Below are 24969 nucleotides of genomic sequence, written 5' to 3'. Positions count from 1 at the left end.
CCAGCCCAGACTGGAGCTCCCACCTCAGCTCATCTCCGCCATCCTGCCAAAAAACAATTTTAAAAAGCACATTCTTTAAGTTCTATAAACACCCTCTGGACTTTGCCTTAGCTCCAAATTTCTACGGGTCTTTGCCCCTTTAGTCCGTCTCTGGCCTCAGAGCTGTCTGTCCTTCGTCCTGGTAATCCTGTGTGTCTCCCCGTGCTGTGCTGTCCGTTTTAGAGGTGGGGCATTGGAGGGGTGGGCCCAGGGCAAAGGGCGGATGGGGAGGGCAGGGGAGGGGGAGGTCAGTGCCTTCATCCTCTGCTTATTGGAACTGGCTGGGATTCTAGGCCATGGTCCCCCCACACCCCCTTGTCCTTGACCCCCCCCCCACCAGTCTGGATTGTCTATTGTTACTCCTTTTACGTCTTGGAAAAAGTTAGCACAACAAAGGGCTCCTTTGTCGCTCACCCCTCTGCCTCCTGGCCTCACCCAGGCCCCCCAACCCCGCGCCCCCCCCCCCAAGCAGCTGTTCTCAGGCCTCTTGCCTGTCTGATTTGCTTGTCTGGCCTCAGGGATGGTGAGGTGGGGGGAAAACCAGGCCAGGGCAGTTTAGAGTTGGGGCGAGCAGCAGAGGGCCAGGGGAGGTCAGTGAAGAGGCTGTGGACTGGTGGGGGTCTGGGCATCCACTATTCCTTTGCTGTAGGCCGGTGTCTAGGGCAGGGACGGGGGCACAGGGCCACAGCCATGCTGGTCGGCCAGGTTAACCAGGGACGTGGTGCCTGGGCCCCACTGAGAGCCAGGAAGGCCCTGCCAAGGTTGTTGGCCTGGTTCCCTGTCATCACCGCCTGGCAGTTCCTGGTGTGTCTGCAGGTAAGGGGCAGAGGGGTCGTGTGCAGTCAGCCCCGGGTGTCCAGCTGCTGCTTTTCTGTGTGCCTGCACTTGGGGGCCACGGGATTCATGGTTTATAAGGTGCTTGGACCAGGAGCTCTGGGACTCTCTGAATTCCAGAACCTTGTGTTTGGGGTGAGAGTAGATAGGATTCGGGGGTATGGGAGGGGGCTGGGATCTTCCTACTCAGGGAGACATCCTTGCCCTTCCTTGGCCCTGGGCAAGTAACCTTGGGAGTCTGGGATTGCCTCGGTCATAGTTCTCATCCAGCACGATACACCCCCAGCTGCCCAGGCTTTGGGCACAGACAGCCGCCACCCAGCCCAGCTCTGTTTCGCCTGGGGTGATGGGCAGGGGGCCAGGCATTGGGAGGATTTGACCATTGGGGGCTGCCCCTGTTGGCTGGGTCACCCCCCGGCTGCCCTCTTGGAACTGAATAACAGGAGGGGAGGAGGGTAGTAACCCGGACATAGTATTGAGGGCAGACAGACAGAGCATTGATAGGAACAGACCCCCCTTTGTCATGCTGCTTCCCCCCAGACAGGGCACCCAGAGCAGTGGGCTTCCGGGGCTCAGAGGGACTCTTCTCCCTGTCTCCAGGGGTCTCCCTGCTTATCTCAGGGGAATCCCCACCTGCCCTGCGCCAACATTTGCGACTCTTCTTCGCACACCCTGCCTTGGCTCCCTAGCCAAGGGATTGTTTAGGTGGGGGAGGGCTGTGGCTACTGGGGTGGGGGGAGGGAGCGGAAGCAGAGGGGGTGGGGGAGTGGCCGCTTTGAATATCCTGTTGACCCCAGTTTCCTCTGCCCCCAGCTTGTGTCCTCTTCCCTCCCTCCTTAACGAGGCCTTAACTCCTTCCTAACTTGGGGGAGGTGGGGCCAGGCTGCCCTGCGGGGCCAGGGCTTGAGAGCCAGTCTGACTCCTGCCCCCACCCTGCAAGCGTAGCCCTGTCTACATGCAAATCTGATGGTTTATCCTCTGATCTTTCTGGTTGCGAAGGTGGGGTCCTGGGTGAGTAGGCAGGAGTGATGGGGTGCTGGAAGCTTCCTTGGCAGCTCATTGTCCAAGTCTGGCTGAGAAGTCCTAGCTTTCCTGAGACTGTCCCTGCCCCAGACTGAGAGTCCTGGTAGCAGTGGTGAGGCTGGGAGAGGCTCCTGGGGGAGATCTTGAGGCTGGGTGGGCACGGTATTAGGGATGGTGACCTCGGTCTCTAACCGCTCCTCCCCTCTTCTCTCTCTAGCCATTGAGACCCAGAGCAGCAGTTCCGAAGAGATAGTGCCCAGTCCTCCCTCGCCGCCCCCCCTCCCCCGCATCTACAAGCCTTGCTTTGTCTGTCAAGACAAATCCTCAGGCTACCACTATGGGGTCAGTGCCTGTGAGGGCTGCAAGGTGAGTTGAGGGGGTCACTGGGAAGGACAGTCCTGATGAGATGAATGGGATGTCCCGTCTGCCTCATCCTGGAGTATGCCGTTGGTGGGGGATGTCTCGGAAACTGCTGCTCTCAGTTCCTTCCCCACAGAAGGTGGCAGAGCCTTGGAGGAGGGGAAGCCTGCATTAGATGATCAGGGACCCCCAAACCAGAGGCCACCCCCCCCAGCCGAGCCCCTCTCCACCTCTGCATTCTCCAGCGGGCAGGGCATACGCCCGCTCTGCTACTGTTTGATGCCCAGGTTGTCGTCGTGAGCTGGTTGCCAACTGGCTCTTGGCTAGGGACCCAGGTGGCCTGTCCCCCCCCACCCGATGGCCCTGCCTGAACCTCACCATGGCAGCCTGGTAGGGGGCAGTTAGGAGCAGGCGCCCTGCCTTGGCCTCTCCTTCAGGCGCCCAGGCTGTGGGATCCCCCGTGTCTGACTGGGTTTCCCTGTGCCCATGTTGAGCTCCAGAGGACAGATGCGGCTGCCACCTTCTCAGCAGCTGTGGGCCTGGCTTCTTCCCTTCTCCCCAGGGCCCGAGCCTCTGTCGGTGTCTTCCCCAGGGCTTGGGGCGCAGAAGCTGCTCAGCTTTGAGGCTGGAGGCCCTGGGCTGCCCCTGAGCGTGGAGTGGCTCTCCCCAGGGGTGGGGCAGAGAGCAGGGCAAAGCACAAGGCTCTGGACTCTGTGCATCTGCCTGCCCCGTCCGGTGGTCCCCAGCTCTGGTCCGGCTGTGTGTAGACCCTAGCAGCGCAGGTCTGCCTGTGGGCACGCGCATCGGCTGGGCTGGTGACCGCGTGTCCTGCTGCCTCACTCCTGATCATGTGCGGCTCTCCACCTCTCTGGCCAGCCTGTGGATGGCCTTCTGCGGCCTCTTCCTGTGCTCTGAGCCTGGGGCTGTGGGTTCCAGAGCCCGGCCTCTCTCCCATCTAGTCCCATCTGCCCCTTTTCCTGACTCACTAGCAGCCCTGAGGTCCTTTTCCCTGCGAGGGACGAAGCCAGAGCTGTGGGCATAGGCTGTGGGAAGACCGCTGCCCATGTGCCGTGTCAAGGCAGGCACAGGGATTCTTCGGGTTGCGGGGGGGGCGGTGTCCTGGTAGGTGGACTGTTTCCTTCACCTTGTCGGGCCTGTCTAGGTAGGTGATGGCCAAAGGCTTGGGGCAGCAGCTGGCCTGGCCCTGTGCCCCGGAGGCTGAGGCCACAGGCTGGCCCTGCTGCCACCACGGCTGTGGCTGACCCGACTCCTTTTCCTCCGTACCCAGGGCTTCTTCCGACGCAGCATCCAGAAGAACATGGTGTACACGTGTCACCGGGACAAGAACTGCATCATCAACAAGGTGACCCGGAACCGCTGCCAGTACTGCCGGCTGCAGAAGTGCTTTGAAGTGGGCATGTCCAAGGAGTGTGAGTGCACCGGGCTGGGCGCTCCTGAAAGGCTGGGGCAGGAGGGACGTGTGCATGGGCGCGCGATGGGAGCGCGCGTGCCCGATGCGCGGCGTGCGGGCTCGTGGTTCAGGATGTGTGTAGCTGCAAGGACCTGTCTGTCTGTCCACCCGTCTAGCCAGCTGCGTGTCCGTGTGTGGGCAGCCTTTCGTGTTCACATGCGGTTGGCTGTGTGTGCTCGCACGCGTGCGTGCATGCGTGTCTGCTTCCAGGCCCTGCTTGGCTTTGGGGCGGGGCGCAGGGCATACCTGAGGGCTTCTGGATTGTGCCTCTCAGGGGAGGGCTTGCACTGGGGGTGCTGGTTGGTATTTATGTGTGTGTTGGGGGGGGCGCGGCTGGCACAGGGATCTAAAAGCCATTGTCTGGTGAAGCCAGGGACCTGGAGTTGGAAGAGAGAATTGGGACTTCTCAGATCCCAGAGGAACTGGGGGTTTCCAGTTTGGGCTCAGCTGAGGCCCGATGGACAGGAGGGAGGGAGGGAGGGAGGGAGGGTGGGCTGGACAGGGAGACCCTCTTGTGTTGAATCATGGGTGTTGCCGTGGTGACCGGTGATTGATGATGTCAGAGATAAATGACGCTGACAGACGCCTCCTTGTCTGCGTGGCCGTTGCCATGGAGCCTGAGCCTTGGGGGATGGGGTGGGGGAGGGGGGCCGCAGGACCCCCTAGCCCTTTGTGGGGAGGGCAGTGGAAGAAGGAAGTGGGGAGGGGATGTGGGGGGGGGACCCGAGGAGCCCCAGATAGGAGCAGAGGGGTCCTGCAGCAACCTGCCACCGCTTGCCACAGGAGGCAGAGGACGCGTGGTCTGGCGGCCAGGAAGTGCTGTAGAGCGGGTGACAACTTGGGACCCTTCCCTTCAAGGCCCAGCACCTCCTCCTCCCGCTGCTTCTGCCACCTTCCACTCCCAGAGCTTTTCAGCGCAGAGGGACCAGGGTGGGGACCCCCTCTCCCTCCCACCGCCAACTCCCCCTCTCCCTCCCTCCCTCCCTCTCTGGCTGCTCTGTGCCCCGGAGCTGAGCAGCTGCCATTTCAATAGAATTAAAGCTTCCGAATGATAAACGTCTTGTCACAGCTGCAATTTTCTCTTCCCAAATTATCCCCCCCACTCTCCCTCTCCCTCTCCCTCCTCTCCCTTGCACTTTATTGAATTTGCAGAATCGACATGAGTGATCTCCAAATTATGCCAGCTCCCCCCCACCCCCACCCGCTGCCCCCTCCCCGGGCCCCCCACCCCCACCCTCTCTTCCTCCAGCGTCAGCAGCCACCACCACTGGCCCTGTGAGTGATTGTGTGTCTGGGATAATCGGCTGGTAACGACCCCATCGCTTCTTTAAAGCCGAGTGGTGTGTGCGGCTCAGCGCCCCGGGTGATTTGTCAGCTCCCCCGGCTAATGGGCCGAGAGATTCTCCTGCCCGGGCCCCCACTTTCAGGCTGGGGAGCTGCTCTGAGCCAGTCCCAGGGACCCCCCAGGGAGGCTGCTGCCCGGGAGCGCTGGGGCCAGTGGAGGCAGGAGCCGGCAGAGGGAATGGGGGGCAGGGGAGGCCGAGCACAGAGGTGGGACCCTCTGCACACTTGCTTTCAGCCCTGGACACCTGCACGCCTGGCGTGTGGGCCCGTGTAGATGTGTGCGGTTCAGGGGACACGGGCCGCCGGGGGGGGGGGCGGTGTGCGTGATGGTCACGCGCGGGGGCCGGACTTGGCGTGTGGGTCAGGTGGGCATGGAGGGCTGGGCCACGTGGACACCTTGCCTGCCCGTGCGCTCGTCTGTGCGCACCCACACGTGCACTCCCGTGTGGGCATTCCTGTGCGCGTGCGCGAGGCCCGGGCGGGTGACTTCCTTGGCGGCCGCAGCGGCTCTGTCCTGTGGGAGGAGCTCGGGCGGGGATGGGCCGCTGCCGCACCTGCTGCAGCCCTGGCCTCTGCCCTCCACAGCTGTGAGGAACGACAGAAACAAGAAGAAGAAGGAGGCGCCCAAGCCCGAGTGCTCGGAGAGCTACACGCTGACCCCCGAGGTGGGGGAGCTCATTGAGAAGGTGCGCAAAGCGCACCAGGAAACCTTCCCGGCCCTCTGCCAGCTGGGCAAGTACACTACGGTATGGCCCCAGCCCGCGCCGCACGCCTGTCTCGCCCCTCCGCACCCCCGCCCGGGCATCCGCGTCCTTTCCCCTCTTCTCCCTCCTCCTGCTGCTTCCTGATCAAGGAGCTCTGGGGAAGTGAAGCGGGTGGAGGGCAGGCCTGTGGGGGCGGCGGAGCCAGGCCGAGAAGGGGTACACGCGGAGAAGGCCCTCACTCTCCCCCGTCCTCCCAGAACAACAGCTCAGAGCAGCGTGTCTCTCTGGACATTGACCTCTGGGACAAGTTCAGTGAGCTCTCCACCAAGTGCATCATCAAGACTGTGGAGTTCGCCAAGCAGCTGCCCGGCTTCACCACCCTCACCATTGCTGACCAGATCACCCTCCTCAAGGCCGCCTGCCTGGACATCCTGGTGAGGGTCTGCTCCCTGCCCACCTGGGCCCTGCCCCTGAGTCCTGGGAGGAGGTCCTGCCATTCAGATAACCGCCTTCCCCAAACACACATCTGGGATCGATCTGTCCAGATGCCCACCAGCCAAACGTCCACCCTTCCTTTCCCCACGTGGCCACCTGTTCGCCGAGCCCCTCCGCATCTGGATGCACCCTGCTTGACCCATTCACCCGCATGCGCATCCATCCACGCTCACCCCCTCTTTCCACTGAATCTTTCACCGGACTACCCATCTGCCCATCTCTTCCGTCTAATAAAGATTCACCTAGGACCCTGTGTGGCAGGCCTTGAGCTGGGTGTCAGGAAATGGAGGTGAACACAACAGCGGCCCCTCTCTCGAGAACCTTCTGTGGGTGGAGGCAGCAGATTTGTAAACAGAGGTTACTAAACCGTGCTGAGTGTGGCTAGAGATGGGGGCGGGCTGTCCCTTCCCTGCGGGAGAGAGAGCCCCAGCTGCGGGGCCCCAGGGCAGGTGTCCCAGAGGAGGGGGCACCCCGGGTTGTATAGAGGGCCCTACCTTGGGAACAGGGTGTGACAGGCCCAAGGGTGTGAGGCCAGCTGGATTCAGGGGACTGCAGGGCATTTGGCAGGGCAGGGGGTGGCCAGGCTAGAGGCAGGATGTTGGTGGGGACTGTCAAAGTCAAGGCTGGACTTCCCTCATGGGCTCAACCGCCCTGTTCCCTCTTGGCCACTGCAGCTTCCTGGTAGGGGTGGAGTGGGAGGAGCCGGTGTGGCATTTCTGGGTAGTCCCCTGTTCCCGTGCCCCAGATGCAGCAGTCTCAGACCTGGATCAGGGTTTGAAATGGTTGAAGCTGATACACATTCCTGGAGTTCTGCTGTGCGCCCAGTCCTGGGGACTGGAGACCCAAACCTGCTATGATCCTTGTCTGCTGAAGATTCTAGTTTCCCTCTCGATTCTCTGCGTGGACCCCGGATGATCTAGATCCGCACTGTGCACTAGCCGCTTGCTGTGCGTGGCTCTTCAAATGTAAATTAATTAAGATTAAATTTAGTGCAGTTCCTCAGCTGCGCTAACCACATTTCAAGTGCCCAGTGGCTGCGTTGGCTGGCGGCTCCTATTTGCGTGGTGCAGACATAGAACGTTTCCATCACTGCAGAAGGTTCCGTCGGACAGCCCTGGCTTGGCCCCCTGCCAGGTGGTCCTGTGGGGATGCTGGTGCTGGAAGTGCTGGGGAGATGGGTCAGGTCCCTGAACTCGTGCGCCCTCTGCACCCAGATCCTGCGGATCTGCACGCGGTACACGCCCGAGCAGGACACGATGACCTTCTCCGACGGGCTGACCCTGAACCGGACCCAGATGCACAATGCTGGCTTCGGCCCCCTCACAGACCTGGTCTTCGCCTTCGCCAACCAGCTGCTGCCCCTCGAGATGGATGATGCCGAGACTGGGCTTCTCAGTGCCATCTGTCTCATCTGTGGAGGTGGGCGGGGGGCCTGGGGCTGGGGGGCCAGGCCCGGGGTGGGCGGGCGGCCCCCGGAGTCTTCCAGGGAGAGGCCCAGGGTCAGAGCAGAAGGGGACCGGTCGGAGGGGTGAACGGAGAACGCAGAGGGCCAGGGTCCGGTCTGCCGCCACACAGCAAGGGAGTAGCGGCGGACCCCCGACGTCTGCTTCCCTACTGGGGGGCTTACGAGTGAGGGCTTGAGGGTCCACCCCCCAGGTTCAAATCCTGGCCAGCTTGGGACCCTGAGCGGGTTGCTGAACTTCCTTGAGTCCCTGTTTCTTTGAAGTGTCCACCTCGTGAAGTCGATGGCGGATTAGGGGGTAACAGATGAGGCACAGGTTGCCCGCAGTGAGGCCGGGTAAATGGCGCCTGTTACTATCTGGTGGTTAAGAGTTGGGACGCATTGTGCTGGCGTCCATCCTGACGGGCGGGAGTGAGACCTAGTGGGCGTCCTCTCTTTGCTTGAGGACGGCGCTGCCGGAGTTCAGGGGTCCCATCCCGATGAACTGGGCTGTCAGGGCCCCGGATGACCCCCACCCCAGTTCCTCTCAGCTCACACTGAAGAGCCCCTTAGGGCCTTTCTCACAGCACGCAGACCCCCTTCCCCGGGTGTCCGGAGGTCCCAGGAGCAGAGATCTCCGCCTGTGGCCTGGGCAAGCGCGCCCCCCCGTGGCCAAGACTGGGAGCGCGGCTGTGTTCCTGGCTTGGCCCGGGCGGTGGCTCAGGGCGGTGGCTCAGGGGGCATCTGCTTGCTCAGACCGGCAGGACCTGGAGCAGCCAGACAGGGTCGACATGCTTCAGGAGCCGCTGCTGGAGGCGCTGAAGGTCTATGTGCGGAAACGGAGGCCCAGCCGCCCCCACATGTTCCCCAAGATGCTGATGAAGATCACGGACCTGCGAAGCATCAGCGCTAAGGGTGAGGCTCGTGCCCGGTGTGTGCGCGCGGGAGCTGGGCCCCAGCAGCTGGTCTGGGACCCCTGCCCATGTCCCGAGTCAGGCCCGCACGTGGGAGCCCGCACCCCGGGTCTTCGTGCCCAGGACGGTGCCCCACTCCTCTGGACTTGCCCGTGCCCTCCTCCTGCCCCTGAGCGCTGAGGTGGCCTTGTCACCTTTGCCTGGTAGTGGAGGGCAGGGCTCTGCAGCCAGACCGTGTGGGTGTGTGTGGAGCTGGTCACTTAACAGCCCTGAGCCTCCGTTTCCCTTCTGAGGGGGGGGGGTCACGGTGGTGTTTACAGAGTTGTGAGGTGTCAGTAGGAGAATCCGTGACACACAACACAGAGGAAGAGTCCCGGGACAACCCTGGGGACTCTGACCCCAGAGCTTGGGTTTGGAACCACTGCTGCCCCTAGACTTGGGGGCTTGAGAGAGCCGGTTTATGTCAGAGAACGAGCCCCGAGTTCCGTCTACCGTGGATGCCCATATTGGTAGGCCCAGTCCCTGCGGCCTCCCTCCTGCGGCTTCGCGAGGCTGGGGCTGGGTGCTGACCGCCGTCCCTCTTCTGCAGGGGCCGAGCGGGTGATCACGCTGAAGATGGAGATCCCGGGCTCCATGCCGCCTCTCATCCAGGAAATGCTGGAGAACTCCGAGGGCCTGGACACTCTGAGCGGACAGCCAGGGGGCGGGGGGCGGGATGGGGGTGGCCTGGCCCCCCCGCCCGGCAGCTGTAGCCCCAGCCTCAGCCCCAGCTCGAACAGAAGCAGCCCGGCCACCCACTCCCCGTGACTGCCCGTGCCCCGTGGACACAGCCCTCACCCCACGCCCTGGCTTTTCTCTGCCTTTCTACCAACCATGCGACCCCCACCGGCCCTACCCCCCTGCCTGTCCTCCCTTTCCTTGGGGACAGGAGGGCGGAGGCGGCGACTCTTCAGAGGGAGGCCCAGGCAGGACGGACTGCCTCTCCTGCAGCCTGGGCGGACGGCAGGGGCAATGTCGTGAACTGAGTGAGGACCCCTGGTCCTGGGCCTCAGGACGGAGCCTGGGGGCCTTGCGTTCATCAAGACAGCCCTCTGCCCCCCTCGCCACATCTTCATCACCAGCAAATGCCAGGACCTGGCTCCCCCATACTCAGAACCCGCAAGCCATTGCCCCCCTGTCGGGAAACCCCCCCTGCCTCGGTTGGTGACAGAGGGGGTGGGCCAGGGGTGGGGGGTTCCCCCTGTACATACCCTGCCATACCAACCCCCAGGTATTAATTCTCGCTGGTTTTGTTTTTATTTTAATTTTTTTTTGGTTTTGATTTTTTTAATAAGAATTTTCATTTTAAGCACATTTATACTGAAGGAATCTGTGCTGTGTATTGGGGGGAGCTGGATCCAGAGCTGGAGGGGGGTGGGTCTTGGGGGAGGGGAGCGGCTCAGAAGGGGCTCCCACTCTCTCTCCATGTCCCTGCACCCCCTAGCCCTCCTCCCCAGCCTTTTTCTCCTCAGTTTTCTCTTTAAAACTGTGAAGTACTAATTTTCTGAGGTCTGTCCTCCCCTTCTCCCTCTGCCTAACCACTGGGCGTGGACGGTTTCAGGCAGCCCCCAGAAGGAGGGGGCCCACCATGCGAGGGCAGGGGGCAAAGCAAGGGGGGGCCCTCAGAACGTGCTCGTGTATGTTTCTCAGCCCTGTGGCCTCGGCATGCCGCTCCCGCAGGGCTGAGATCCTCTAAGCCCCCACTGTGAAGGGGCTGGCCCAGGAGTTCGAGCTGCCCCTGTCCCCCAGCCTCACAGCCACCAGCACTGCCCACAGGGCCCCCAGACACACACACACACACACGCGCACACACACACACGCGCACACACACACACACACACACACACACACAGAGTGGACCGATGGGCCAACAGACACACTTGGCCTGAGTTCCTCCGTTTCCCTGGCCTGCCCCCCGCTCCCCACCCCATCCCTGTGCCCCCTCCTTGCCCCGCAGGACGGGCCTACAGGGGGTTCCCTCCCCTCACCCCCTGCACCCCCAGGCTGGGGGAGCTGGTTCTGCCCTGCCCTCCTTGCCCCGGGGTTGGGGTCTCATCCCCCCAGAGCCCGCTGGTGCACCTGTTACTGTTGGACTTTCCACTGAGATCTACTGGATAAAGAATAAAGTTCTATTTATTCTACACGCGCCTCAGAGCCTCACTGCCTTGCTGCCTTCTCCCGCTGTGTGGGCAGGGAGCTGGGGATGGGGGGTCAGGTATGAGCACTGGGGACCCAGCTGCCTTTGGGGCCTGCCTTGCGGCGCTGGGGTCTTCGGTGAAACAAGGTAGGCCTGCCCTTGGGAAGCCCTCTGTCTAGGGGTCTACATGGCCCGTGTCTGGGAGCTCCAGTCTGGAGGTGGGGAGGGGAGAGGAGAAAGGTTCCCACCTTCAGGGAGTTCCCTGGTCTGAGGGAGGAAGCCAGCCTCTGCCTTCAGAGAGTCCTGAGCCCTTGGAAGCCAGAGGTTGGGTCTGGGGGGTCACTAAGTGGCAGAGGAGTTCTAGTCTGGACTTGACCTTCAGGAGTGGCAGGTGGCACGGGTACCCAGGTCAGGAGCCCTTGGCAACCCACAAGAACATAGGACTGGGACGGCAGCTTAGAAGGCCACCCCATCCATCCCTGCGCCTCCAAGGACTGTCCTGCCCTCCCCTGCCTACCCCTAAGGTCACTCTGTGGGCAGAAGGTACAGAGGACAAGTTGCAAGGGAACTTGGTTGCTCCTGGTTGAGAGGATCAACTGTGGCAGGCCTGTGGTGACACCAATTCTGCCCACCCTTCACACTACACATCAAGGCCCAGAGAAGGCAGTGCCCTTGCCCAGGGTCACACAGCGAAATCGTTGCAGATGCGGGGGCCCAGTACTCAGGGCTCCCACCTCTCAGCCAGAAGTTTTTTCCTGGAACCCTGATGCCCCCGAAGGAGCGTCAAGCACTGAGGTCTGAGGGCTCCAGGGAGGTGGCGGTGGAGGCTGTGTCTGGGGTGGGTTAGCAGGGCGCCTGGGCAGGAAGAGCTCCTTCCACAGGGGTCTGCCTGCCATTTCCACTTCAGCCACCAGGTGGCGGCAGCTCCTCACGTATCTCGCCTTCTGGCCCGCGTGCGTGTGGGGACAGGGGTTCTCTTCCTCCAGTAATTTTTTTTCTAACATTTTCTTTATGTATTTGACAGAAATTTAACATAACATACCTACCCGGGTGCTTTACAGAAATCACTCTCAGACTGTAGCGTAAAGGAGAAATAAAGGGAAAGGACTATGAATTTCAGGGTGCTAATGCACACGACTGCATGGCGGATAGGACATCATCCTGTGATTGCTTCTACTTTTTAATTTAATACATTGGGATTTAAAAGAAGTGAGAAGGTTGGAAGCCATTCTGTACAGGAAGCCCAGGAAACTTAAGGAATATAGGTGAATGTTGAAATAAAAGCTGACAATGTATAATAAAACCATGTCCCCCCCCCCCCCCAATCCCCAAACAAAACCCTAATGTTTTACACGTAGAACAGAATCAGGTTTTGGGCTCAGGTCATTATGGAGAGGTTTTTCACCGTGTGACTGTCCAGCGGGACATTCTAAAGTCATGTGTGACAATTCTTTTTTTAAAGTAAGCTCTGTACGCGCCTTGGAGCTCCAACTCACGACCCCAAGATCAAGCCACGGGCGCCCCCACGCGTGATAATTCTGTATTGCAGGAGGGCATCTTGGCTTTTCTAGCCCCGGCCTACCAAATGCCAAGAGGGTCGCCCTCATCGTGGCGACTAGAGCAGCAGCCCCACATTTACAGAGTGCCCCCCCGCCCCGGGTAGTACCTTTGACCCTGGGGCTTGAGGTTGCCCTCAGTGGCTCACACAGTTTATCGTTGCTGAGCACTTTCTCAACCACCGCACAAGTGACATTCTGGGCCCAGGGATTCTGGGGGGGGCGGGGGCTGTCCTGTGCATTGCGGGGTGTTTTAGCAGCATTCTGGGTGTCTGCCCACTGGATGCTAGTTGCACCTTCCCCCCAGCTCTGACAACCTAATATGTCTGCAGACATTGCCAAGGGTTCCCGGGGGGCAGAACTGCCCAGTTGAGAACCCCGCTGTGGAGTCTGTCTGATCACTGAACTCTGACAGGTGCTTTGCACTGGGTCCGGCCCCCTCCTCCACAGGGGAGACTGACCCAAGGATGGTGGCTGGGGTACAACCTGGGGAAGGCAGTGACTAAGTCTGGAGCCTATGGCAGCTCAAGGCATTTAACCAGGCCTGGGGCAAGTTTCAGAAGGCTTCCTGGAAGAGGTGCCCCCTCCCAGCTGAAAGCCTAAGGGGAAGAGTTAGCCACAGGTGATAAATAGCTTCATGTGACCCGCAACTGTCAGCAACTCTGTGCTTTAAGCATCTTGGTTGGGATGCTGGAAGAAGGAAGTTGGAGAGGCTGGGATGGGCTCAGGCCAGGGCTGGGTCAGGAGCTGGACTTGACCCTGAGGGCGATGGGAGTGAAGGATTTCAAGCCAGCCAGCGAGCTGTTGGGATTGGAATTGAAGGGAGCAGAGCAGAGGCTGTGGGAGCACACCAGGCCACTGGTGACAGGGCTGACCCTGGGCAGCCCCCGAAGGGGTGAGAGTGTGTAAGGGGAGGAAATGCTTAGGCAGCACAATGGGAGGACCAGGTGATTGACAGGACATGGGAGGTAGGCAGAGACAGGCTTTGGCGGCAGTGGGTGGAGGTGGCCTGGGTGGATGGGGACAGAAGCGTTGAGAGGGGAACTAAGGCAGTTGGGGTTGCATTTGAGGGTCTGGTGACCCCCTCCCATCCCTTACTCCACTCGAGCCACATGGGCCTCCTTGCTGGCCTCAAACACCCCCAACATATTCCTGCCTCAGGGCCTTTGCACTTGCCATTCCCTCCACCGAGAATGCTCTTCCTGGAGCCAGCTTCATGGCTAGCTCTTTGCTATGCTCCGTTCCAATGTCACTCCTCAGGGATAGTGACTGTCTCGCCCTATTCTGACCAACACCTGGCGGTAAAGTCTATTGCCTGCCTTCCCACCAGAATGTAAGCTTTGCAGAAAGTAGGTTTTGTTCACCACTGGAGCCCAACATCTGGGTCTGCTCTGTTCAATACAGCAGTCATTAGTCACATGTGGTGACTGAGTCTTAAAAACGTGGCTGGTCCAGGGGTGCCTGGGTGGCTCAGTCGGTTCTGGGATCGAGTCCCACTGAGCAGTGAATGTGCTCCCTCTCCTCCCTGCTGGTGCTCTCTGTCGCTCTCTCTGTCTCAATCTCTCAAACAGATAAATAAAATCTTAAAAAAAAAATGTGGCTGGTCCAAATTGAGATATGTTCTAAGCATAAAATACACACCAGATTTCAAAGACTTAGTGCAAAGAAAGAATAAATATCTCTTTAATATTTTTTAAAAATATCGATGATGTGTTGAAATAACATTTTGGATACAGTGGGTTAAAGAAAATATGTTATTAAAATTAATTTCATCTGCTTCCTGTTACTTTTTAATGTGGCTAATGGGAAATTTAAAATTACACATGTGGCTCACATCCTATTTCTATTGAACAGTGCTGATCTTGAGCATTGCCTGGCATATAGTATGTGCTCAACAAATTTTTCTTGAATGAATACATCTGGAAAACAGCTGGATAGCCACATGTGAGTTTGTTGGAGGTCCAGGCTTTGCACACATAACTGTCGTCAGAGAAATGCGGCACACCACAAGTGTGGATAAGCCCCCGGGCCTTGGGGGCACCTCCAATTCCCTGAGAACGCAAATTTACGAAGCATGTACTCTGGGCCAGTGTGGAGCAAAGCAATGGCTCCAGCAGGCGCGCTCTGCCCGGGGATGCACGGGTGCCTCGGGGACATCTCGCTCCGACTTGGGGGTGGGGGCTCTGAGGGAAGGCATCTATTTCTTCCCAAATGAGACCAGAAGGTAGGTAGGAATTAGCTGGGGTGGGGAAGGGGTGCTGCGGCGAGGCAGGCTGGCCCAGGCCAAGAAACAGCATGTTCAAACACCTGGAAGGAGATGGGTCACTGTGCCTGGCAAGAAGAGAAAACTCAGTACGGTTTGGAGCACAGAAACCATAGGAAGCCCGTGCCATGGGGCTGGGGCAGGAGAGGACAGGGCGGGACTTCGGAAGCCTCAACAACGGTGTGACTTACCCTGATGACAGGGAGCCCCCCAGGGCGCAAGCAGGAGGACTAGGAGAAAATCAGGCAGGTCTTGGGGAACAGCAGCAGGGTGAGGGGGTGAAGCTGGGAAAGAGTCTTGCCTTCTGACCCTACTGCCCACCCCCAGTCTACTTCCAACAAAGGGAGGGCTTGGCCACCTTGCCCAGGCCACACAGTCCAGGGTGTGGATGGTGCCCACAAGCCCTACCACACAGAGGCCTGCCCAGGGTGAAGGGGTACCTCTCTCCTCCCTGCGTGGGCTCCATTGAGAGGGGAGAGCTTCAGGCAATGCCCCTGCAGGTGCGGAGGGAGCCATCGTGGCTGTTGCTGGCACCGTATCAGCGCGCTCTCGCCCTTTCTCTCTCTCTCTCTCTCTCTCTCTCTCTCACACACACACACACGCGCGCGCGCGCAGTCATGCACACACACAGAACCCACACAGGGCTGCCCATGCACACACAGCGAGCCCACACAGGATGCCCCTGTGCCTACACACACGCACACACACAGCTCACGCGGGGTATACGCATGCTCGCACACACGCAGCTCACAGTCCAAATGTGTACATGTGTGCACACACATAGGGAGCCCGCACAGGGGCCACACCTCTGTCTGAACAAGGAGAGGCCCGCGGGAAGCTGGTACCATGGTTCCTTTTTTTGGGCACCGCCCGAACCTCCAGTTTCCTCTCTGCTATGGCCTCTTGCGCGCTTTCTCTCAGTCCCGGGCCGCCTGGATCAGGGAGGGCAGCAGGACCCGCCTCCGTTCATCCCCCGGCCCCCACTCCACCGAGAGCACCTGGGAAGTGCTTGCGCAGGGTCCCGGGGACAGTCTTCGCGGAAGCACCTGCTGCCCGCCTCTAGATGGCCAGGTCCTGGCGCACGGTGGCCAGGGACGCCTTGCTGCGGCCGCTGCCGCCTTCGCTGTCGCCGGCGGGGGCCGGGTGCGCGTAGGCGGGCGGGCCGCAGGGGTCCGGGCGCGGGCGCCGGGAGGGAGGGACCGGCGGCGGCGGCGGGGGCGGCGGGGGCGGCGGGAGCAGCTGCTGCGCCTCCTCGTGCGCGCGGTGGCGGCGGCCGTCGCGCTCGGCCCCCTGGCGACCGCGCCCGGCGCGCGGGCGGCCCTTGCAGAGCAGGTGGCCCAGCTCGGCCACGCTGAGCAGGGCCGACAGCAGCCCCACGGCGAAGTAGAAGAGCACGAAGACCGTCTTCTCGGTGGGCCGGCTCACGAAGCAGTCCACGGTGTGCGGGCACGGAGGCCCGGCGCACGCGAAGTGCGGGGCCACGCGGAAGCCGTAGAGCAGCGCCTGGCCCGCCAGAAAGGCCAGCTCCGCCAGCAGGCGCAGCGCCACGCTCAGCAGGTAGCAGCGGCGGCGCGGGGGCGGCCCGGGGCCCGCGTCCGCGCCGCCCGCCTCCTTGCCGGCGCGGTGCACCGAGTAGATGACGAAGAGCACGGGCGGCGCCGAGAGCAGCAGGATGTGGAAGAGCCAGAAGCGGTAGTGGGAGACCGGGAAGGCGCGGTCGTAGCACGTCTGGCGGCAGCCGGGCTGCAGCGTGTTGCACACGAACTCCTCCTGCTCGTCCTCGAACACGGCGCCGCCCACCGTGGCCAGCACCAGGATGCGGAAGATCAGCATGAGCACCAGCCACAGGCGGCCCACGAGCGGCGACTGCAGCTGCACGGCGTCCAGCAGCGAGCCCAGGAACGCCCACTCCCCCATGGCGCTGCGGACGGGCGGGCGTCAGAGGCCGGCGCCGGCCGCGACCCCCCACCCCACCCGCAGGCTGAGGTCGGCTCTCCCTCCTCCAACTTTGGGGTGAGGCCTGGGGTTAGCTGGGATTTTGTGGGAACTAGGGAGTCAGCCGGGGGTGGGGGGCAGGCGGTGTTAGGAGCTCCTCCGCTGTGGGTGCCCTTCTCCGTGGGACTGACGGGCGCCGGGGAGGAGCCCCACCCTGGTGCTCTAGCCAGACCCCCACGGGCTTGCTTGGTTGGACCGCTTGCTCCTCCAGAGTCCACATCAGTAGGGAGTGAACTTGGACATCGGGACGGGCAGCCACCGACGGCATTGTAGAAGCAGAAACCCAGGGGTGCCCTTGTGTGCTCAAGGATGCTTTCCACGGGCGACCATGGTGCCTCCAACCCAGGACTCCAGACCCAACTCGGTACCCCTGGGAGGGGTGGGAGCCAGCAGACCCGGAGGGACCTCACCTCCTTCCTCTGCCCACCGTTTCTGTTTCTCTTGCCCTTCTTATTGCAGTGAACTCCTCTCAGAATTGGGGTGGGGGGAGTGGACGCAAAAGTAGTCCCACTTCCTTAACTCTATCCTTTGTTCTAGGTGTCTCCTCCCATCCCAGCGCAGAGTGGCAGGAATAGGGGCGCAGCCCTCTCCCATCTCCTCCCTGGTGTCCCTCAACTTCCAGCCTCCCACATCTCCTGAGAACCTCCCCCAACATGCACACATTCACACAGGTCCCACAGCCCCCTGGCGCGCCCAGACTGTCGCCGGACCCCACTCACCCTTTAGCTGGAGCTGAGGTGTTAGAGCTGAGGGAGGGATCCTGGGAGATGGCTGGGACTTGTTCCTCCTAGGCCCTCTTTCATTTTTCCCTTTCGGATTTGGCCAGGACAGATGACAGGACAGAACGGCTGAGAGGGGCTTGCTCTCCCCTTCTCTTAAAGGGACAGGGTGACCCTGTTGGCTGGCTCCACCCTTGGGAACAGACACAGGGCCATACCCCTTGCTGGGCTTTGCCAACCCTCCCTTTCTCCCTAACCTACTCCTACTCCCATCCCATTGCTGTGTCTCCTTCTGGGAATGGGGGAGGGGTTAACCAGAACCAACCGCTTTGGGGGGGTGGTTATGGAAGCCCATGGAATAGACTCCCTCAAACTGGAAAGCCTAGATCCACTGTCAACTGTCACCTTCAAGGCTGGAGACAGGTTTGGTGCTGAGTTGGGGGCAGCAGCTCTGTCACTACTGGCCTTGGAGCTCTTCTGGGCCAGTCTCCTGGCTTGTCAACTGAGGACGCTGGGCCACCTGACCCCCAAGTTTCCTTCCAGCTCTATGTCTTAAAGCTAAGGTCCCAATCATATTACAGAGAATAAAGAAAACCTATGCCCAGGAAAAAAAAAAAATCCCATATGGAAACCATTAAAGCATCAAGAGTGGTCAGTATTGGTGGTTAAATAAAACCTTTTGCTTTCTTTCTGCTTTTCTATAATTTCCAGATTTATTATAATAAGCGTGTTATTTTATAATGGGAAACATAAATAGACTTCTAGAAGGCTCTGAATCACGTTCGATGACTCTAGGTGGCAGGAGACGCTGTCCCTTAGGGGAAGAGTTAGGATGATTCATGGTGACCTGAGTGGCCAGGAAGGGGACACCCCCAGGTTGAGACATTTTGTTCGTCCCCTGTGGGCCTTTCTAGGAATCTGTCCAACACGCACGCCATTCTCCTCCACCTGTGCACCTGCTCTCGACCAGGCCCTGCCCTGAGCCCATCACACAAATTAGCGCATTTAATCCTCTTGACGACCCCGGCAGGAGGGAAGCTAAGACTTGGAGGGTCTAAGCCACTTGCCCACAGTCACACAGCACGTAAATAGCTGGTCTGTGTCTTATGCCTGGCTTGACTGGCTGGGAGCCCATGTGCTTAAGCCCATCATGGAACTGGCCTCCCTCTCTCCTGCTTGGGTTTCCCAGGGCCTGACAATCCCCTAGGCTTTTGTTGGGTCTGGTGGGTCCAGACTCTGGAAGTGGACCATGCCTGCCCAGCTCTGAGTGGGGAGGCCAAGACTTTCCTCCTCCTGACATTTCCTCTTCCCTTCAGCCATGGGGGCCTGTATAATTTTCCATGTGTTGACAGGGACCCCCTGGCCTGATTTCAGGAAGGGGTGGGAAATGTGCCCTTCACCCACACCGGCTCAGGGGCCCAGCCCAGCCTGGAAAAACCCTTGGTTAATGATGGATGTGCCGGGGAACTCTCCCCACTGTCCTGCAGAGCTCCCTTGGGAGTGGGCCTGGGTGGGGAGACACTGCCTTGGACAAAGTCCAAAGGAAAGCACATGCTGGGGGCCCACATTCCAAAAACAGGATGTGGGGTGGGGGCATGGCTGACTTTCCCAGCCCTGACCTCTGCCTGCTCCTGGCAAAGCTGCTCCCCGACCCCCAACCCCCAGTCCCAGCCATGGGGGCTCAGGGACTGTCCAGGAATGGTCCCTGCCCTGTCCTCATGGCCCCTGCTGGGTCAGGCCACTGGCCCAGCCTGGAAAAACCCCATCAGGCCGTCTGCCTGTCAGGAGCGGAAAATGGCAGAGGCGGTGGGCTTGGGTGGGGCAGGAGCATGGTCCCGCTGTGCTGTCCCCAGCCCCTGATGCCACAGGGCCAGACACAGGAGAATCTACAATCTCTGGGCCCAGCCTCCTTCCCAGATAGCGCTGTTCAGCCTGAGAGGAGGTGTCACTGATGCTGCCCAGGGCTGGTGACACATGGCCCCATTCTTGGCCATACTTAAGATCTGGAGCTGGGCTGAGAGGCCCATCGTGCACAGGCTCACAGTCAGTCTCTGTCCCAGACACTTCACCCTAATCTGTGGGGCTGTGGCGCCAATTCCCATTCTGTCACACATGGACACACGCATGCCGGCGTGGCGCGGTTGTACCCAGTAAGTGACATCATCAAGACACGACTGTATTTTCTCTTCCCTGTACCCCTCTAACAATTTTTAGTCTTTACAGAGATGTTGCCTTTTAGTGAGGCCTTCCCTAGCGGCCCTCCCTGGAATTAACCCCCTACTTCCTGTCTCCTTTCTCAGCTCTATTTTCTTTGCACTGATCACTACTTAACATACTTGGTATTTTTTAATTTTCATTTTTTATCCTGCGTGGCACCCATCTCCTCCAGGAGCATGTCGGCTCCCTGAGGGCAGGGCCTCTGGGGCTTTGCTCACTGTCCTGTGGCAGCACCTAGAACAGTTCCTGCACCTGGTAGATGCTCGATAATTATCTGTCAGTGGATGAATGAAGGCGGGGGCAGACCATCTGAGCCCCAAGACTGTGTGTCGCCTGCCTCAGTTGCTCACTCGGATCTCCTCTAAAGCTTGTGATCACTTAAATGGCCGATTTAGTCTCAGACCAGTAATCACAATGTCCAGTCCTGGGTAGAAATGAAAACGCCAAAACGCGTTAATGGTAAAATTCCTCCCTCCGCTTCCTTCCCTCTCGGCCTGCGTGGGAAAAGTGCGGGCCTCGGAGGGCGGGGGCGCTGGGTTCTGGTTACTCTGCAGCACCTCCCTACCACCCCCCACCCCTTCTGCTGCATAGTGTCTGACCCTTCAAACCCTTTCCCGGCCTGAAAATCCTCCGGACAGGCGACCTTCTGTTCACAGGTGGCCCCCGCTCCTCTCTCTTCTCCCCCGGCCTTCAGTCTGCGGCTCCCAATACATCCCTCCGGCTCTGCGCTTTTCTCACCCGCGGGGACCCGCTAACCCGCTACCTCCTCCCTTGGCTGTATAATTATTTACGATTAGGTTTGGCTGTAACAGCAAAACTACTAACAGTGGCTCAAACAAGAGAAGCTTGTTTCCCTCTCATATGAAAGGAGGAGCGCGATGGGCTGTTCACCGGTGGCGGGGCGGCTCTGTTCTCCAAAGTACTTAGGGCTGCAGGCTCCTTCCAACCCCGCCCGGGGTGGGGCCCACGTTCTCCTCCATCCCGTCAGCCCGATCCCAGGCAGCACATGGAAGAAGGGATGAAGGCGGGAGAAGTAAGTGCAAGGACGTCGCTCTGAGAAAGTCCCGAAGCTACCACGTGACCGGCTGCTTCGTATCATTGGCCAGGATGACCTTCCGCAAGGAAGGCTGGGAAATGTAGTCTTTTTTTAGCCCCCCGGGTGGCCTTACACGCCAGAAAGCGGAATTTCACCCTCACTGTCACAGATGTGCTCCTGTTATTGGCCCTCTCCGCTGAGGTGGGATTCAGGGAAACTCAGTTCCCCCAAGTCTGCCCCCACCAGCGGAATAGTTCTAGTCAGGTTCTCAGTGGTTTGGGTGATGCCCACCCACATTGGTGAAGGTGATCTTTACTCAGTCTGCTGATTCAAATGCTAGTTTCTTCTGGAGACGACGCCCTAAGAGACACACTCAGCTATCTGGGCATCCCTTAACCCAGTCAAATTGACACATACAATTAACCATCACATCCTCCTCAGATTTGCAAGGGTGCTGCAGCTGAGTGAAAGACACCTGAGAGTGATTCCTGGAGTGGTTCAAGTTCAGCATCGTAGTAGAACTGGAACCCACATATTACTTTTATAACCTGAAAAAATTATGGTTATTTTCATTTGGAAAGTAGACATGTAACATTTACTATTTTTGTAAACTATAGGAAGATGCAAAGAAGAAAACAAAAATCACCCAAATCTCATTATCCAAAGAAAAGCAGAGGACATTTTGCTGCAACTGCAGTTGGCCTTTCAATGCACATAGCATTGGTCTGGAACTTCAGCTTGCATCAGAATTAACTGGAGTGCTTTTTTCTTTTCTCTTTTCTTTCTTTCTTTCTTTCTTTCTTTCTTTCTTTCTTTCTTTCTCTTTTTCTTTCTTTCTTCCTCCTCCTCCTCTTTCTTCTTCTCCTTCTTCTTTCTTCTCTCTTCTTCTTCTTCTTCTTCTTCTTCTTCTTCTTCTTCTTCTTCTTCTTCTTCTTCTTCTTCTTCTTCTTCGGAGGCTTCCCCCGCCCCCCGCCCCCATGGAGCCAAACATGGGGCTTGAACTCACAACCCTGAGATCAAGACCTGAGCTGAGAGCAGGAGTCAGACTTAACAACCCAGGTGCCCCTAACTGGAGCACTTCTTAAAACAGGTGCTTTTAAGTTACCCCGTTCTGGAGTGGGCCTGATCATTTGAATTTCTAACAAGCTCTCTGGTCGTGCTAATACTGCTGGTCTGGGGACCATACATAGAGAAGCACTGGTATGCAGTTTACACCTTTGCTTTTCCAAGTTGGGTCTCCAAACAGCAGCAGGGATGTCACTTGGGAAATTGTTAATAATGCCACTTCAGACCCCATGCAGACCTACTGAATCAGAATCCGCCGTTCAACAAGACCCCTAATGGATTTGTAAGTACAAGTTTGAAGAGCATTGGTTTATATGTGAGCCTCACACTGTCTAAAAGTTAGCTTTTTAAAATTTATTATTGTTATTATTATTATTATTTTTTTAAAGATTTTATTTATTTATTCGACAGAGATAGAGACAGCCAGCGAGAGAGGGAACATAAGCAGGGGGAGTGGGAGAGGAAGAAGCAGGCTCATAGCAGAGGAGCCTGATGTGGGGCTCGATCCCAGATCGATGGGATCACGCCCTGAGCTGAAGGCAGACGCTTAACCGCTGTGCCACCCAGGCGCCCCAAAATTTATTATTTTTTAAAGATTTTATTCATGAGAGAGAGAGAGAGCGAAAGAGAGAGAGTGAGCATGCGTGAGCCAAGCAGGGGGAGGAGCAGAGGGAGAGGGAGAAGCAGACTCCCCACTGAGCAGGGAGGCGGATGCGGGCTCAATCCAGGCCCCTGGGATCATGACCTGAGCCGAAGGCAGATGTTTAACTGATTGAGCCACCCAAGTGCTCCTAAAAGTTAGCTTTTTACTGCAGTATTTCTACACAGTAAAATGCACCATTTTATAATATAATTTAATGAGTTCTGATACATTACACAGGATAGTTTTGGTATCGTTTCCTCCCCACTACCTAACACAACTTTCCTGTTGTTAAATGTTCTGGAAAAATGACTTTTAATGACTCTGTAATACATGGTAAGGGTGTACCAATTTAACCAGTTCTTCCATTGTAGTACACTTATTCTGTTCCCAGTTTTTCACCAGTGTAAATAATGCTATAATGAATGCTTTTGGACACAAACTTTTTGGTTTCTTGGACTTCAGAATAATTTTCCAGAAGTGGAGTTACTGAGGAAAGGGACACTGGGCAGGTCAGAACAGACATCCTTCACTCTAGAAGCCAAAGTTAATGAATTAAAAAATGTTTTTCTTTGGGTTTTAGGAAAAAATGGCCAGAAATCACTTAAAAAATTTCCTTGCAGCAGGAACAGTGGGATGCAATGTTTTAAAAGAACAAAAAGGCTTAGTAAGCTTATTGTATAATTTATCAACGGATGCCAGTTTTGAATCCCTTATTTTCTCAATAACTATTCTTTTGTAATTCTAATTGATGTAATATGTATTTAAGCAACGTTTCATGTGTAGGAAATAACTATTCTATAAAAGGTCTAAATGTACATAACTAGGTTTATTAGCACTAGAACTTTTTTTTTTAAGAATTTATTTATTTATTTGACAGAGATAGAGACAGCCAGCGAGAGAGGGAACACAAACAGGGGGAGTGGGAGAGGAAGAAGCAGACTCATAGCGGAGGAGCCTGACGTGGGGCTCGATCCCATAACGCCGGGATCACGCCCTGAGCCGAAGGCAGAAGCTTAACCGCAGTGCCACCCAGGCGCTCCGAGCACTAGAACTTTTATCTTCTAGAATGTCAATTGGCTTAAGGAATGAAGTCAAGAGATGTATTCAGTTGGAGTCTTAGTTAGCAAGTGCTTTACTGATCAGGAGCAAACTTCTACTTTTAAAAGGTAAATGTTTCGGACTTTTTCCTTTCTAAAGAGGGTTTATATGCTTTCCTTCTATCAACAAATGAGTACTTACCAGACAGGGACTTCACCTCTGATTTGCAGCCTGCTTTCTTCACTCAGTAAGGTCCTGGGTATCTTTTCATGTCAATCAATAATATACATGATCATTCTTAAGGAGTACCTGGTATTCCTCATTGTACCATAATTTGTTTAAACTGTTTGAGCTTTCTTGTTGGACACTTAGATTACTTTCAATTTTATTAGAAACTTCATTAAGCATCTTTGCATGTGACTTTTTTTTTGAGATAATTGTAGATTTACATGTAGGTTTTTTTTTTTTTTTTTTTTAAGATTTTATTTATTGAGAGAGACAGAAAGAGAACGAGGGAGCATGAGCTGGGGGAGAGGCAGCCTCCCTGCCAAGCATGGAGCCCCATGAAGGGCTTGATCCCAGGACTGGGATCACGATCTGAACGGTGAGGGCAGACGCTCAACCACCTGAGCCACCCAGGCGCCCCTTACATGTAGTTTGGAGAAACAAGAGATCCCTTGTGTACTTTGCCCCACTCTCCCCTAATGGTAGCATTTTGCAAAATTATGTGACTAGGATATTGAGATTTCCTGTTTCTGCGCGTTTACGTGACTTTTTACACATGTCCCAATTCTTGCCTTTTTTTTTAAATTTTTTGAGAAAGAGGAAGAGAATGTGGGGGTGCAGAGGGAGAGGGAGACAGAATCTTGAGCAGGCTCCACACACGGTGCAGAGTCTGACGTGGGGCTCAATCTCATGACCTGAGGTGAAATCGAGAGTCAGTTGCTTGGGGCTCCTGGGTGGCGGAGTCGTTAAGCGTCTGCCTTCGGCTCAGGGCGCGTGGTCCCGGCGTTATGGGATCGAGCCCCACATCAGGCTCCCCCGCTGGGAGCCTGCTTCTTCCTCTCCCACTCCCCCTGCTTGTGTTCCCTCTCTCGCTGGCTGCCTCTGTCAAATAAATAAATAAATAAAATCTTAAAAAAAAAAAAAAAAAGTCAGTTGCTTAACCGACTGAACCACCCACGCGCCCCATGTTGCAATTTTTCTCTTGAACTACATTTCTTAAAGTGAGAATTGCTAGGACAGAGTTTGACCTTTTGGCCCAGATTCTGATGAAAGGGCTCATTTTTCCAGATCTTCATCAACCCTTGGGGCCAGGTTTAGGATATCCCTCTGTAACTCAAAATTACTTTTCTTTTGGTACATTTTTTTTTTTTTAAAGATTTTATTTATTTATTTGACAGAGAGAGACAGCCAGCGAGAGAGGGAACACAAGCAGGGGGAGTGGGAGAGGAAGAAGCAGGCTCCCAGCGGAGGAGCCTGACATGGGGCTCGATCCCAGAACGCCGGGATCACGCCCTAAGCCGAAGGCAGACGCTTAACGACTGTGCCACCCAGCTGCCCCATTCTTTTGGTCCATTTTTAAATGATTTTGTTTTTGACATTTAAATACTGTCTGTTTGAACTTAAATTTGAT

At 57.2% G+C, this 24969-nt stretch overlaps 2 protein-coding genes across 7 annotated transcripts in view; one reads left to right on the top strand and one right to left on the bottom strand.

The window, feature by feature from the left end:
• RARA (retinoic acid receptor alpha) overlaps positions 1–10808 on the top strand; it is a 44088-nt gene extending 33280 nt beyond the window's left edge. For 5 of the 6 annotated variants that reach the window (XM_026512897.4, XM_057317835.1, XM_026512896.4 and 2 more), the window contains 7 exons: positions 2114–2262; positions 3545–3686; positions 5657–5817; positions 6033–6209; positions 7485–7689; positions 8468–8626; positions 9215–10808. In XM_026512897.4, the coding sequence (XP_026368682.1) occupies positions 2114–2262; positions 3545–3686; positions 5657–5817; positions 6033–6209; positions 7485–7689; positions 8468–8626; positions 9215–9432 (1211 nt within the window). In that variant the 3' untranslated portion in view covers positions 9433–10808. Of the gene's footprint in view, positions 1–761; positions 856–2113; positions 2263–3544; positions 3687–5656; positions 5818–6032; positions 6210–7484; positions 7690–8467; positions 8627–9214 lie in introns of those variants that run through there. The other variant, XM_026512901.4, reaches the window with a different exon arrangement.
• A 4871-nt stretch (positions 10809–15679) lies between these two features.
• Positions 15680–18004, bottom strand: GJD3 (gap junction protein delta 3). Its single transcript, XM_026512893.4, has one exon. The coding sequence runs from the start codon at positions 16535–16537 to the stop codon at positions 15680–15682; it is 858 nt and encodes a 285-aa protein (XP_026368678.2). The 5' UTR covers positions 16538–18004.
• Between the last annotated feature and the right edge of the window lie 6965 nt (positions 18005–24969).

The sequence above is a fragment of the Ursus arctos genome, unplaced genomic scaffold (assembly GCF_023065955.2).
Source record: "Ursus arctos isolate Adak ecotype North America unplaced genomic scaffold, UrsArc2.0 scaffold_24, whole genome shotgun sequence".
NCBI classification, from domain to species: Eukaryota; Metazoa; Chordata; class Mammalia; order Carnivora; family Ursidae; genus Ursus; species Ursus arctos.
This window is presented reverse-complemented; position numbering and strand designations above follow the sequence as displayed.